Genomic DNA, 16447 nt, shown 5'->3' with positions numbered 1-16447 from the left:
AACTTGAAAAATTATTGTAACATATTATATAAATATAATATTTGTACCCTTAAAGCTGATGTGCCTGGGGTAAAACCATATTCTCATTGATGCCAGCAATCCTGAACAATTTTTATGGTGGAATTTGGGCTTGTCTGCATTTTAAAAAGAGAAGATTTCATAATCAGGTTTCAGTTATGAAAGAAAAACACATTGTTAACCCCAAATACTTTAATTAGGAACCTAAAGATATACTACACTGGTGGAATTGCTTTAGTTGCTGGAAAATTCTGAGCTGAAGGATGCTCAAGTTGTGGAAGATAATACATAGAGATAATGGGGCAGAGAGATGTCCATTCTCAACATCCTGAAAATATATTTCTAAGATGGATAAGATAACATAAGCAATATGTGTTCTGTATGATAAAAATGTAGAATTGCACTCAAAACATAGTTTTAATAGTGGGGTTATTTTTTAAAAGAATATAATATCAATAGGTAAGGTCAACTATAATGAAAAATAACTATAATTATAGTTCTCATGAAAATGGATTGGTAAAAAAACATTGCAGTTTTTTATGCTTTTTCTTACTACAGGCCTGATTCATTGTCTGTGTCCCTTTCTTTAACCCTCAGAACAGAAATGGGAGACATGTAGAGTTGTGAACATGAGATCAATTATCCTGAACTAATATACAGATAGAATCATTAAGTGTTTAATGATTTTGCAATACTGGACCATGGTAGCAAAAGTGTATGTACCTTATAAGGAAGTAGAATAATGAATAAAACAGCAATTCCTAATCAATCTCATGGAGTCAGGGTAACTCTTAGGACTCAGCCCACCTACTGCTGCAGTGATTATATTTAATTTTGTTTTGCTGAAGTAGACTACCGTGTTTCCCCCAAAATAAGACCTAGTTAGAAAATAAGTATGATTTTTAGGACACTTGTAATATAAACTGCACCCCCAAAATAAGCCCCAGTTAATATCAGATGGACACAATTAGTACCATATTTTCCTCAAAATAAGACCTAACTGGAAAATAAGCCCTAATGCGTCTTTCGGAGCAAAAATTTATAAAACCCACTCTTATTTTCGGGGAGACACGGTATCTTAAGCAAGACATAAGTTTTAATGCATTAGGTAACTATATAATTGGATAGATATAAAAGTATTGGTAATCTGATAAAATGCTAATTAGCAAGGATAATGCATCACAGAGAGAAGGTGCATTTTTAAAATTGAGATGCAAATATATGAGATTAGTTCTAGTCCAACATTATAGGTATATGTCATTTTAGGATGAAGAATACTGTATCTCTTGCTGGTTATCTTTTTTCTTAAATGGGCATCTGCTGAATATGACCTCTGTTTTATGGGAGTACCAATGAAAGAGAACACATGTAACTCAAGATTGAACTATGGTGTTTCTCTAAGCTTGATTGTCTGCTTGCAGACCTTCCATTACCCAACTAGGTAACATCATCAGTGTGTAGGTACTTATCCATGACTTTAAGGTTTGTGTCATTGTGAAGAGATCATTGAAAGTATGTACTCTTACAGAAGTAGTTAAAGCAAACATTGCCTATAAAGCAGCTTGCTTTCTGTAGTGAAATTCTAAAAACTACATTTGGAGTAAAGAGGAACCACTTGGTTTCTATTGCGCTATTCTTATGTCATATTTTTAGTAAAAAGAACTTTGAGAAAGTTCTATCAATAAGTTTCTCATGATGAAATATATGTTTTGTGGTCAGAATCAAGGGAAAGTTGTGTTGGCTCAATTAAGGGCTACTTGAGGTGCCTTTGCCCACTAATATATACTGAAATGGGATTCTCTGTCCCTATGCATCACCTACCATATAGATCTTATTGGAGTTTATATGGTCCTGGAGGTAAGAACTTCTAAAACCCCAGTCCACTCTCCCCCCACCTTCAAAGCTATTCTCAATTCTGCATGGCAATGGCGATCTACAAACATTACAGCCTATTGACTCTCTGATTTCTTTTTATTTTATTATTGGAGTTATTGAGAGCAAGCCACTGAGCCTTTTCTCCATCTGAAGAAAATCATAATGCTGACATTTGAACAAGCAGCAGGGATATTTTTACAGAGTGTGTTTTCTTGCAGTATGTTTGATATAATTAAGTGAGCCTGAAATCTAAATAATCTTTCTTGTTCTTTCTGTAGCTTCTTTAGTCTTCCCAGTTCGTGCTCCATTACATCAGGAAGATATGTAAATTAGAAGATTTATTAAGGCCAAAACATCTCATGCAGAAGAGTTTTAATTGGTGCTTCTACTTTTTTAATGCTTGAAATGTATTCACAGAAGAGATTCTAAAGGAAGGAATGGTTTGGACGGCACTGCCGAATCAGGTTCCTTGATTAAGTAGAAACTGATCATTCAGTTATAAATGTTTAATTCAGGCTAAATGCATGGCATGTACTAAAATAAATAAATAAAACTAATTTTCCTATGTGGAGAAAGAAAGCCCAACAAAGTTTCCCAATGACAGACTGAACACACTGAGAAAGTATTCAGAATGAATTTGATGTTTTAGCTGTTGTTTTATTTCTACTATAAACAGAGATTTGATGTGTTTAGTTATAAAGTGGATCCATTAAAAATGTCTTTAGTTGTAATGGATCAATTTTTTTTAAACATAATTTAGAAGCCCTACATGAGAAAAGCCCCACCTTTTTTAAAAAAAATCTAATAATGTCAGCGTGTTTCAAACTGGGGCATCAAAGATCATTTTAAATTATCTCTAACCTTTCTATGGAATTCTAGCATCTCTTAGCACTAACTTTGCAGAAATTCCCCCTTATGTCTGTATAATGAGACATTTTGTATGAAAGGAAAATAACTCATTAAATTTCTGTGCCCAACTTGATAGAGGAACATTCCCATTCTTGTCTCTTTAGATCATTTTTGTCTTCTCCCTCTCTCTATGTGCATCTGTTTTTTTATTTAATACCTCAATGCCCAACCCCTTTTCTGTCTCCAAATAATAAATTAAAACTTCTCATGAACCATTTTTAAAGGACAACTAAATGGGAGAGGTGGAGAAATTCCATGATTAATAGGCTTTTTGTTAAGATCTTGAAATAAGACAACAAGAAAACCCTCTACAGATCCCTTCCTTTAGCAAAAGGGATGTTTATGCGTAGCCCAAATGCAGAGATCCTAACCTGTTCTGGCATAAAGGGTTCTAATGTGGGAAGCCAAATACATCGAGGTTGAGTTACAAAATAAATTTACATTTGGTCCTTCAGTTTGCCAGCTCACTGAAGACAGTTGGGGTGAGGCAGAAACCTGAAGTGGAGTGTAGAAGGACTCTCCATTAAGACATTATTTGGGAGAAGAGTTCTGTAAATTAGGGCAATATATCCAAACTGACCTATGGATGAAATGCAACAACTGCTATGAAGTTAGTGTCCTTCATTGTTTTGAAGTACACAGCAATGCCTGTACTTTCAGGAAACTGGCCAGGGACCCCTCAGGACGAGCAGGAGTAATCTGAATCAGAAGGACCCTGTTGCTACATTTGGAAGAAAGCAAAGTGGCCATGCACATTTTTATCTCAAGATACCACATCAGAACATTAAGCTGAATGGAAGAGAGACTGAAATCATTAAATCCCAAAGCTGAAGGGATTTTATTATAGCAGCGGCAGTCATTGGCTACTTTGGTGAAATTTGCTAAAAATGAACAATGTGTGCTATCTCTCCTCTTCACTCCCCAATTTGCTGATTAAGTGCAGAAGTATCTGTTTGAAAGACAGAATAGCATTCAGCATCTTTGGCCACAAGAACTGTCTCTTGATCAACCCAGCTAAGAAATGCATTTTCATTTTTTTTTTTTTTTTTGAAGTTTCTAGCCTCCTCAGACATCTAAAAATTTGGAGGACTGTGACTGTGAAACATCTAGGGATACTATTTTCATGTCATCTTGGAATTTATGAACCTCTAGTTACTACTGTTTTCTGCCTTTCACATTTATGGCAAGATAGAAGGACACAAACAATGGCCCCAGAAGATTTTACAAACAGAAAAGAAACCACTGAGTTCCGATTGAAAGCAAAGAAAATGCTGCTTTTGGCATAGCCATGACGTGCAGCCAGCTAAAATTTTCTTCAAGTGAGTCCCCTTTGGGGATCTGTTGATTAGGTCTTGAAATGGCAGAAATAGTTTCAGAGACAATATTTGGATTCAGTTAAAGCAGTCCCATGGTATAACTTGCATTCCCATATTGCAACAAGATACAGACGTGGTCTGCCTCCCGCAATAACTTTTAAAAAAATCTTCATTACTCTGAACTCTGATTCCTGGAATGAAATATCTTATATTCATTTCTTCATTTATGGAAAACAAAACTAAAGGAATTTTCTTCCGCTAAAGTCCTACATAACATCCAAAATATGTTGGATATTTGTAGAATTATATTCTATCAGGAAAAAAAAAGTTTAATACCAAGTGTTCAAGCTTAGCCAAATGCTGCAGATGTTCACATGTTAGTTGGTCGTTAAATAATGTCCTCATGAGAGCTACTGAAAACTGTTGCATCTAAGGGACGTACATGACTGGATAGCATTAATTTCCCCTAGAACACTGTACACCGCCCTGATAGTTATAATGTTTTCATGGCAATTTATTTGCTCCTTTTCACATCCTTTTCCCAAACCTTGAACTGTCTGATTTCCCACATGCTGTAGAAGTACACAGAATATGCTTCATTCTATAAGAAAGTGTGCATTGTGTAGGTATAGTTTGCAAACCGAAGGAAGTTTCAGAAATTTGGTTGCTGAGATCATAGCCCATTAAATGCATGCCTGTTCAAAGGTTAGGATCTGTTGAGTTCGAGGCATATTTCAGATAAGAATCTATACAACTGCAATGTCTTCAATGCACTAGCTTGTTTTCTATTTGCAAAAGTCACAAGAACTATGCCTTATTTCCAAGAGAAAAAACAAAATCAAGAAAGGATAAATTAGATCTAAGATTTTAAATTAGATTTTATTGAACAAAAACACCCACTTTAAAAAAAAAGAGAGAGAGAGAGAGAGACACCTTCCTCTAGATAGGCGATATTAAAAATATAAAAAGTCACAGTTTACATGGTACTTTTGCTCCTATAATTTGAAAAGAAAGTCAAGACTTTTTCCAAAATGACCCTTAGGAGACATCAAAGCATATGAAAAATAGTAGATTTTACATTTTAATACATTGCATAACTTAAACTCCTCTGTCCCTTATTGTATCAGCAATGTTCATATATAAGTGGTCCTCATACTTAAGCCTGGAATTACGGTGGTAAGTTTTGCTGGTTGTTAAACAGTTCATCGTGTGACTGACCTGATACTGCAACATTTTTTGTGGTGGTTATTAACTAAATCACTATGGTTGTTAAGGGAACCATTGTCCACAATGGGCATTTTTGCTGGAAACCAGAAATAAACACTAGTTTCAGGCAAAAAAAAAAAAAGTTAAATGCAATCGTATGCCCAAATTGTGATCACATGACTGCAGAGGGGGGGCAGTCATCCAAGTGGTAAATATCTTTTTTTTTTTTTTTTGGTCCATCGTAACTTTGGTCACTAAGCTACCAGTTGTAAGTCAAGTACTGCTTGTACTATGAATCTGGCAAGGGACTATTTTGAGTTCTTGAGCACACACAAGAACCTTCATAATGATTGGGGGAAAGACCCAGCATTCAAACTGCTGCTGCTGCTGTGATATATTCCCAAGTTATACCTTTCGCTATGCTTATTTCATTCACATGATCACCAGGTATGCAATTTGAAAATGCTGCCTAGGCCAGGTGAAAGATGCATGGAATGGAGTTCACTTTCTAAATTAATTTCTGATATAGTGAAACTAATAATAATGAACACTTGCCTATATTAACATTTGTAATGCTATAGAGTCCAATATCCACTTGGAAACAGGTAAGGAATGAGGACTTTGGGGGTTTTTTTGGGTGCGGTTTGTTTCACCTTGTTTCACAACATTCATGTGAAAAGTTCATTACATCACAGTAGCATCAGATAGAAAAAGATTCTCACAAGAAAGAATCCAACTGTTGATCCTTTTAGCCCTGACTAATGTTGCAAGTCAGGAGTTTATTCATTTGCTGGATTTAGAAGGCCATCCAACTCCTCCATAAGACTCTGGGCAATATACAGCATTGAAAGATAATTTTTTGGGGGGGCGGGGGACAGCAAATACGAAACAATAAGCTGCTTTCTCTCAAAACTCACTAGGTTTTCCTCACTGTCTTGTGTGTGCAAATCTGATCAGCTTTAAAAATATTTATTTATTTATTCATTCAGTTTATATGGCTGTCCATCTCAAGTTCGTGACTTCTGATAATAGTTTTTGAAAAAAAAAACATAAAAAGTTTTTTGATAGTGAGATGGGTGGATTATACATTTAATAAATAACATGAATAAATAAATAAATAAAAAGCAAGAAATGACAGCACACGCATAAGCCACAGTTGGGGTAAAATCAGATTCATCAAAAACTAATCAACACACCCCAACCATTGTATGCCACATATCGTGCCTCCCAGGCCTGATAACAGAACCATCTCTTTACAGCCTAAAAAAGGATGACAAAGTCAAGGCTAACCTCATCTCTGTGTGTGTGTGTGTGTGTGTGTGTGTGTGTGTGTGTGTGTGTGTGAGAGAGAGAGAGAGAGAGAGAGAGAGAGAGAGAGAGAGAGAGATATTGCTAAGGGTGGACATAATGACAATCCTGGGCCCCACCAAAGGGCACTCCCTAATAGATGGGACCCAGAGCACACCTCTTCTGCCAGACTTAATGGGAATGTGAACATAAACAGGGAGAGGTGGTTCCTCCTGGCCCAATGCCACAAATGGCTTTCTAGGTTACAAGCAGCACTATGGACTTCAACAAAGAATACTGGCAGCCAGTGCAGCTTGCAAAGCAGAAGTGCGGCATGCATTGATCAAGAAGTGATCATAAAACTGCCTGCACCACTGCATTCTGTACCAGCTGTAGCTTCGGGATGCTCTTCCAGGCAGTCCCACTAAAGTGCATTGCAAGATTGGGAATGCAGAAGCCCACCAAGACACGAGTGATTGTGAACAGGGCCTCACAGTCCAAGAAAGGCTGGGATTTGGGGGCACAGGATGGAGCTTGGGACATTCTTTTTCCCATGTTTGTTGGATCAATGTCTGTTTATATAGGGATGGAAAGCCATGGCTGTGGCATTCAGCAGTGTAAAACTAAAAAAAATAAATTGCTCACTTGTAAAGCCTATCCATCAACTGAAAATCTTTGGATCCTACTCTGAAGTGTGCTGACCATTTATTACAGTGCTACCTCATTTCAGAATATCAGTCAACAACCAGAAAAGTTACATTGCTTTCTAAGCCGCCTCTTTTCTGTACCATAATTTCACTAGCAGCTGAACTCATTTCATCTAAGTGATGGCCCAGTGGTGATTCAGATGTTTTGCCATCAAATAAATCTCTGCCTTAACAATTCAGACCTGCAGCCTTAGCTTCCGGCAAGAGAACTCATCTGCAGAAATTCAACAAATGATAGGAGAACCAAGCTAGTTTCTGAATAATAACAAACATCTTAAGGGGTTTTTTTTGGAAGATATTTTGCTTCTCATCCAAGAAGCTTCTTCAGCTCTGACTGGATGTTGGAGAATGGAAAGATTTATACCCCTGCAGACAGCTGTTCATTTGTATTCTGCAGGTGTATAAATCTTTCCATTCCCCACCACCCAGTCAGAACTGAAGAAGCTTCTTGGATGAGAAAGGTCTTCAAAGAAAAACAAGAAAGTCCAGTTGCCTCATGAAAAAGCATCTTTGGGATAACTATGACCTGGATGACTGAGAATCTCCATAGACATCAAACATCTTAAGCTATCCTAAGAAATTAGGCAAGTTCCTATTCCTCCCTGATCCATATTTTTAAGCATGAGACATCTGAGGTTTTGCCTTGTAGCTCCTCATAGTCCAAATACGTTTTTTTAGATTATATTTTTATCTAATCAAAACAAGTCTGGCCAAATAATTTAAAAAATGGAAAGCTGAAAGCTACAATATAGACAATACTTTGAATTAATACATAGCCCTCACTAATGAAATATTAGAAATAGCCCTGGCCAGTGGTGGGACTCAAATATGTGAACAACCTGTTCTCTGTGTGGATGCCATTTCCAGAAATCCATTCTGGGCCTGGGCAATAAAAATTAGCTGCCGGTTCTACCAAAGTGGTGCAAACTGGCTGAATCCCACTACTGGCCTTGGCTTTATCTAGTATTTGGTCCCTTTTTTGCTCTATGGTCATCTCTAATCGATATGAGTGGCAGGTTGTAAAGGTGGGCAAGCACTGATACTTTCCTCTTGCTCCTGAACATCGTCATTTCCCATCTCACTGTTCTGTCCAGCTTCTGAAGTCCCATCTTCATTGTACAAGTACTTGAATCCATCATAGAATTCATCAATCTGCAGGTCATCCTCATAAGCGTTGCCTCTGAGGAGTGAGGTATGCATTTCTTTCTTCTCCATGGAATAATAGCAGGGCAATCCTCCAGCCAGGTGAGTTTGGATGTTTTGATTTGCAGGGTTGAAAATGTAGACAGCATTGGGTAGCTGGAAGCCCAAAATCTGCTGATCAACAAGTTCTTTGCAGTGGATGAATTTGCTGCTATCGATCTGCCACATAATACAAATTCAATGTGATAAAACTACTTCCTTCGCATTTCCTTAATTTTTAGCTGCTATCAGTAATTTACTTTTAAAAGTCTCTCAGTTTAACTCCAGTAATTCCAGCAAGTTTGTTCTATAAAACCAATCAAGTCTATCCCTGGACTCAATGCCAACAACAAATGGGAAATCTGGATATGCTTTGGCCGAGTTCACACTTAATGTGAAATTTTTATGTCTTTTCATGTTAGAATTTTTTTTTAATGCTGTGAATGTACTATAAACCAAAATTAGGGTGAGTGCTCTGCTTTAAAGCTGCTGCTCCCTCAAGGTAAATGATGTGAGATGAATCCTGAACCAACAGAAGTATTACACAGCAGATGTGGTTTGTTTTTTAGCCACAAACTCCAATCCTTGCGTAGTGTGGCAAGAAATGCTGCATCTATCTTTTATTTTCAAATCATGGAGCAAATGCCCTCTGATGGAACAAGGCAGACAAGAAAACAAAGCCTTATCCATTATCCATAGACATCTGAGCTGGAAATGTAGCTGCACAACAATGAGAGAATCACACTTTCCCAGTTTTGGCTCTGTTTTATGAGAACTTCATGGGGCAAGAACGGGGTGAGCTCTCGTTCCTGTCCCAGCTCCTGCCCACCTAGCAATTTGAAAGCATGCAAATGCAAGTAGATTAATAGGTACCGCTTCATTGGGAAGATAACAGTGTTTCATGCACCTTTGGCCTATAGTCATGCTGACCACATGACCAGGGAAAATGTCTTCAGACAACACTGGCACCCTTGGCTAAGAAATGAAGATGAGAGTCGAACACAACTGGGCAGGGAAACTGTATTTAGCCAGTACTAAGCAGCTCAAGAGGACAGGGGAAGAGGAACATAACAGAAGGGTTTCTTTTCTGTCTTTAAGAAGTCTGTGTAATGCACACAGTAAAGCAAGTTCTGTATTAAACTATAAGGTTTGATAGCGGTGATTTTCCTAATTAACGCTATGAATTATATCATTGGCTAATATCCAAACTGGCCTCCCTAAAATTTCCTGAGACCTTGGGCATAATTACTGTTATTATTATTACTTGTTGCTTTGCTTTTGTTTTGTGGTTTTAATCCTGTGTTTGTTGCCCAGAATCACAATTGCAAGATGGGTAGCTATACAAACTGATGTAATAAAGAAGTTAAAAAATCCGACTCCTTGGTTCACTAAGCCACTACGTGGCTATAGGAAATCTGAATGGATTATAAAGCTAAACTGTGCAGCAGGCTAAAGACAGTGGTGCTAGCAAATTCTCAACTGCCAGAGCGGAGGCAATGCTCTGGTTGAGGTAAGAACATCTGGAATACCTGAAAATATGAACTAAGTGAAGCATGAGCCCATGGTTCCATATAACTGAAACTAATGATTTTAATTCATCAGAACATTAAATCCCATTAAACTAACCTGGTCTTTTGCATTTGGACAGAAACAGCATCCTAACAACTACTTGCAAGCACTCCTGAAAAGTACATTGTTTAAAACGTGCAATGTTTTCAAACAACTTGTCAGCTTGCCCTGTTTGCTTGCTTGCTTTTTGAAACGTGGTGTTGGTCTCCAACTTAAGCTGCAGAGGCCCACCTGACTCCTACCTGTGCTTTTTTTAGCAGATCGGTAATTACAGGAAACCAATCAGGAGTCAGCCTCTCCACCTCTAAGGTAATGATCACCAAGGCCAGTGTGGAACCCTTAAACTGCAACACTTGGTGGCAGGCCATGCAGTGCTGCAGCTGTTTGGTCAAGAATGCAACATGGCGGGAAGGATTCCTCTGAGGCAGCCTAGTTAGTAGTTGGGGCCACTTGGACATCACCATGGCGTGGAACTGGAGAGAAGAGAAACAATCAGTATATGATATCATTCATGTATGTATGTATGTATGTGTATATATATATATATATATATATGTACATGTATATATATATATATATATGTACATGTATACATATGTACATGTATATATATATATATGAATGTATATGTATATATGTATATATACATATATATTTATGTATGTGTGTGTGTATGTATGTGTAATATATATATATATATATATATATATATATATATATATATATATATATATATATGAATAAATGAACTTTGTACATTTTCCTATGTCATTGACCAGAAGTGCAAACTAATTCTTATTAATGGCAGGAACCTCTAAAATCTATTATAATGGTTGCACAGTCAGCCAGATGTTTAAACTGGGATTATTATCTTCCATTGTTACAATTTGTGTCGTATTTGCCAAATATTGAGATGTTTAAGCTTTCACTGAATGTAACTAATTCTGAATTCATTGCATTGTCGCAATTGGAAATTCAGAAAGTCCGAATTCTCCTTTATTTATATAAATAAGAAAATAGTAATATTCAAGCCAGCACAAAGAAATGAGGGTGGTAAAAATCACTCATACAGGAATATAAAGCTAACATCCTGGTTGGTTAGAACAGGACATTTATCCAAAATTCTCCAGGATGGGAGGGAAAAACCCTACTTGTTCATTGTAAAGGAGGAGCATTAAGACACTGTTGTATCACTTGATTTTTTTGCCTTACTATAGCACATAGTCACTTCTTAAAAGGAAGTTTTCTTTCTATAAATGTTTAAGAGTGTAAGATATGACATAAGTGCCAGATCAGAATGATCTATTTTAACTAAAATGAGGGTCAAGTGCATTTATGCAGGGTGAAAAAAAAAAGGCTGATCTGAGATGACCTATTTGTGAAATGTAGCAAAAATTTTGAAAGTTTTTTACGTACAGTATTAAGAGTCAAATAGTTAGAAATATTTTTGCAGTATGCAAAAGAAAAAAAAAAGACCTCTAGTGCAGGGCTTTTCAACCTTTTCACCCATTGTACCACTTTTAAGATATGGCAATATCCGAGTACCAACAGTCGCCTAGCAAGGTGTCAAAAACTTGATGACCAAAAAAAAAGGGAAAAAAATGATAAAGTACAGGTAGTCCTCGACTTACAACAGTTCGTTTAGTGACTGTTCGAAGTTACAATGGCACTGAAAAAAGCACCCCCAAGGCACAACCGAGCCAGACACCTGCCTGCCTGCCCGGCGGCACTCTCATTCACCTTTCCTGCTATCACTTTTCTAGGATGGTCATGTAACACCTGCCAGGTGCCAATGTACCACAGGTGGTACCCATACCACTGGTTGAAAAGCCCTGCTCTAGTGGGCAGTATGAGTATCTCTTTTAAACATCCATTTCAGTTGTCCTTTCAAAATGGGAATTTACATTCGTAAATCAAACTTAAGTGTTTGGAATAAGTAGAATGTTCACATGGAAATTCAGTATCTTTGTGGTAAAAATACACTTTGAAATACTTGCAGGTAACTGAGAATGTATCATTTGTGATGCTAACTACAATGGAACATATGTGTACTAATGTTAAAAAAAGTCAGCTTAATCTTTTAACCAACAAAAGGTTTAACGCTTACAATGTTTAAGAAATCCATTGATGTTGCTGTGTAAAGATCCCAGTGAAGTTTATCAAGTATGGTTCTTTCCATTCTCAAAATCTCAGCTGGAGAACACTTGCAATCACTCTGCGCTGCCAGCTTCTTTACTGATGGTATTATCTGTTCAAAAACAAATGGAAACATAATAAAAGAAGCTCAGTTCTTACAAAGTATCGTGTAATGGTGATGTGTGTACAATTCTCTGAAAGATGAAGAGCTGCTTTCTGGATTGTCCATGTAGTAAATGAGTAATACCTAAAGGAATTCTTCTCTGAAATCAAAACATCTGGGATGCTCAACTGTGTATTACAAGACAATATTCTCATACATTTTAATAAAAATTAATTCATCTATACCACTTCTTTATGTATGTGACTAAAACTACTGAAGTAATCTGTATTGTGAAGTGTAAAAATTAGCCTCAACTGTGTAATTGTAATCTGTATTTCATGCTTTGGCTCATAATTCATAGTGTCATATTTTCCAAGCCACTGCCGTAGTTATCTTATTTGCTTAGAAATAGACCTACTCGACACCTGTAGATACAATCTATACAAGCACAAACAAACAAGAGACACAGTTTGGTGTAGTGATTAAGGCACCAGGTTAGATAGAAACCATGAGTTTTAGTTCTACTTTAGGCACAAAGCCAGCTGTATGACCTTGGGCCCATCAGTTTCTCTCAGTCCTAGGAAAGAGGCAATGGCATTCTGAAAAACCTTGCCCCCTCCCCCCCCCCCAAAAAAATTGGATGGGCTTTTCCAGGCAGTCTTTGAGAATTGGACAAGACTAAGCGGAAGAAAAAAAATTTATCTTATTTGCTTAGAAATAGACCTTTTCTAATCAATCTATACACAGAGGTTCTCAACCTTGGCAACTTTAAGACTTGTGGACTTCAACTCCCAGAATTCCTCAGCCAGCTTTGCTGGCTGAGGAATTCTGGGAGTTGAAGTCCACAAGTCTTAAAGTTGCCAAGGTTGAGAACCCCTGAACTATACAGTATAAACAGCTCCACTTTAAAACCCTGATAATTTGAACAGTGTATATTTCTGATTTTTTTTCATGGAAGCGTTTACTAGAAACTAATACCTCATTCAGCCAATCAGAATCTGACAGGAGCCAGCCCCTCTGTGAACCATCACCACAATCATGAATAGGCAAAAGTTGTTTTGGGAAAGACACAAAAGACTGATGAATGAGCCATTCCATCAGGCCCATTTAATAATATCTTCTGCATTACTCAACTAAATCCAAACCTTTACTTATTTAAAAAGACACCTACCTCATCTTCTTCGTTGATTTTTGCTGCTAGAAGTAGACAAGCTATTGCGATGCAACGGAGGTGTTTTAACTGTGCCTAAAACAGAGAGATAAAGAATAAAGGACTGCTCTGGGCAAGGTGCTGAAAACACACACATTGTATATCCATACCTGTACGCCAAATAAGAAATCAGTATCTAGAATGTATTTTATTTATTATTGAATTTATACCATATGTTTCTGCCTTTTCCATCACTCAAGACAGTTTACAGCAATAAAAAAGATAGAGGGTAAGATGTAACATGAATAATACAAATAAAACTGAATTGTTTTCAGAAGGGCTTCTCCTGCTGATCTGTGGATCCAGGCAGATTTACAATGGAAGGAGCCATCTGTCAAAGAATCAGGCCCTTTACCATTCCCCACTTCATAGGATCTTAAAATTGTGCCTGGTGGGCAATTGGTAGCTAAAGCAGATTGTTTAGTATAGCATCATATGGTCCTTATCCAGTAGTGGGATTCAGCCGGTTCACACCACTTCAGCAGAACCTGTAGCTAATTTTTTGTTTCCAGGCCCAGAATGGACTTCCGGAAGTGACATCCACACAGAGGACTGATTGTTCAGATATTTGAATCCCACCACTGTCCTTATCCCTTGCCCTGCTAGTAGCTCAGCCACTGCATTTTGTACCAGTTGCAATTCCAGACTCTTTTCAAGAGTAAGTCTGCATAAATCTCATTGCATATTTGAGATGGATTGTAACCAAGGTACAGATAACTTTTTTTATAAACCCAGCTGACTCAGAAAAGTTTCATGCTGCAGCTGCTACCTATAAAACCAGTGACTGCTGGGGAAAAAGGAATATCTACAAGGTGTGAACTTTTTTTGGGGGGGGGCAGTCCAATCCCATTCAGGATAGACTTCAATTCAATCCAGCTTTTTTTTTTCTTGCCAGCAGCACTTCCACATAGTCCATAACTTTACCTTTTTCATGCTTTTTACAAACTGCAACATCAACAGTGAAATACTCATAGGTCATAGCATTATGGTGAAGAACCAGCCGGATCAAAGCTCAAGTCTGATCAAAGCCATGGAACCTCATTGGTTGACTTTGACCCAGTCATTCTCTCTGTCCAACCAAATTCACAGGGTTGCTTTTAGAAGGGTAAACATGAAAGCAGATCCCATGAAAGCTGGTTTGAGGGAAGCAGGGATATAAAAATCTAACAAATACATGCAGCACTTATGTACGTACAGGATTATGTTGTAAGCCTGCAATTATTTCCATACTTGGAATAAGCCTCAATGAGCTTTTTACCAAAAAGACATGCCTAGGACTGAAGATTTAATCATCTGAGATTATACGTGTAATGAGAGCTCCTTTGCAGTTCCCATTATCGACAGAAATAACTAGGAGAGTCCAGAGTTCCTTACCTTTACTGATGCCAACAACCGGTTCAGAAAGCTAACCGCCAAGGAAAAGGTTTGAAAACAAAACTGAAAGAGTGAGCTTAACTTTCCAATCCACAAAACAGTTTTGTTATAAGATAGTGGAGAAATATCGGTGCCCTAAACAGAAAAATATAATCAGCAATATAATCATTTGGAATCTCTTTGATCATAATAGGGAGGGCCTGATAAAAGTTGGGCACGTGCATTTTAAGATGCCTGAGATTTTTTCTCTATCTCACCGTAATCAGGATATGTTAATACCCGTCTCTGGAGGCTTAGGTACAGATCCTTTCCCCAGAAAAATACAATTGTATTCATAGGTGTGGTCAAGGAAAGCAAGAATAGACTATAATGTTTTTATTTATTTAATTTAAAACATGTATATATCTGCCCATCTTGTGGTGAACTCTGGGTGACTGCCAATGAACAATTAAAACCACATGAGAAAAAGCAACATAACATAAATCTATTAAAACATTAAAAAACTGGCACCAAAGTTAAACTTCCTATGTCCCAATTAAATCCTTTCGTACGCCTCACCCTATCCCAGGGCTTGAGGAAAAAGACAAACATTAAGTGCGTTATGGAAGACTAGGAGGGTAGTGGCCTGCTGAACTTCAAGGGGGTGGGTGTTGACACAGAAAAGACATCTTCCTAGTTCCAATGGGATGGCAATGTTTAAGGGGGTGCCCCCCAACCTTTTGGACACCAGGGACCGGTTCCGTGGATAGAGGTTTCCCCATGGATTGGAGGGGGCGCGGTTTCCCATGCTGCCTGCATCCCGTGGATGGGGCTTCACTTGGACCGGTGGACCAGTTTCTGGCATGCCACAATTGGGTGCCAATCTCCAGACCAGGGACCCCTGGTTTAAGGGAAGGAACTAGGACTGTGTCTAGCCTAAATGATCTGGTAGAACTGGTAGATGTCCTTAGGGAGAGATGACCCAGCAGATAACTTGTCCCTGTGTCATATAGTGCTTTAAAATAATTATCAGCATCTTGAATTGCACCTGGAAGTAAACTAGGAACCAGTGCAGCTCATGCAGCAGAATGTTACATAGGTAAAGCTAGAAGCACCTATCACTGTGTACACCACCACATTCTGGATCAGTTATAGCCTCCAGGTGGTCTTCAAGGACAGGTTTTACTCAGCTTCACTCTAGAATACAATTTATTGTAATGAAAATGATAGCAAGCTGTTGCGTGTCATTGTGAACATTGCTTGTGGGGAAAATGTGATGGCCAGTCTAGGTTTAGGGGATTCAGAGGGTAATTCTAATCTCATGTGGCTCTCAAACTTCATTCAGTACAGATCACCTTTTCACATATGAGAACATACCTTCAGTGTGAAGTTCTGGAAGACTGGTGCCTTCCAGATCTTTGCTTCTCTTGATAGAGCATATTCCAACACCAGAGCAAGATTCTGGCTCTCTGAAAGCCCAATGCACTTCATAGTAGTTAATCAATGGGCCTATTTTGGGGGGGGCAAGAACTACTATCTGGAAATTAAAAACAGCCATAAGAAAGCCTGTGATTAT

General features: G+C 37.9%; 2 protein-coding genes across 4 annotated transcripts in view; one reads left to right on the top strand and one right to left on the bottom strand.

Moving 5' to 3' along the window:
• Nucleotides 1-6763, top strand: part of SEPTIN8 (septin 8) — a 76240-nt gene extending 69477 nt beyond the window's left edge. Inside the window, exon 10 of the mRNA XM_039351046.1 lies at nucleotides 2172-6763. Coding sequence (XP_039206980.1) covers nucleotides 2172-2226 — 55 coding nt within the window. The 3' untranslated portion in view covers nucleotides 2227-6763. The remainder of the gene's footprint in view (nucleotides 1-2171) is intronic.
• The window catches only part of CCNI2 (cyclin I family member 2), a 32058-nt gene that overhangs the window by 8079 nt on the left and 7532 nt on the right, over nucleotides 1-16447 (bottom strand). For all 3 annotated transcript variants that reach the window (XR_005557635.1, XR_005557637.1, XM_039351062.1), the window contains exons 2-8: nucleotides 16249-16408; nucleotides 14893-15027; nucleotides 13480-13554; nucleotides 12177-12317; nucleotides 10312-10542; nucleotides 8366-8680; nucleotides 48-134 (exon numbers count right to left, since the gene is read on the bottom strand). Coding sequence is in view for 1 of the 3 variants with exons in the window: in XM_039351062.1 (XP_039206996.1) it covers nucleotides 84-134; nucleotides 8366-8680; nucleotides 10312-10542; nucleotides 12177-12317; nucleotides 13480-13554; nucleotides 14893-15027; nucleotides 16249-16362 (1062 nt within the window). In the remaining 2 variants the exon portion in view is untranslated. The remainder of the gene's footprint in view (nucleotides 1-47; nucleotides 135-8365; nucleotides 8681-10311; nucleotides 10543-12176; nucleotides 12318-13479; nucleotides 13555-14892; nucleotides 15028-16248; nucleotides 16409-16447) is intronic.

The sequence above is a fragment of the Crotalus tigris genome, unplaced genomic scaffold (assembly GCF_016545835.1).
Source record: "Crotalus tigris isolate CLP2741 ecotype Arizona unplaced genomic scaffold, ASM1654583v1 scf7180000017568.12009008, whole genome shotgun sequence".
NCBI lineage: Eukaryota > Metazoa > Chordata > Lepidosauria > Squamata > Viperidae > Crotalus > Crotalus tigris.
Note: the sequence above shows the minus strand (reverse complement) of the source record. Positions and strands in the feature narration are given on the sequence as shown.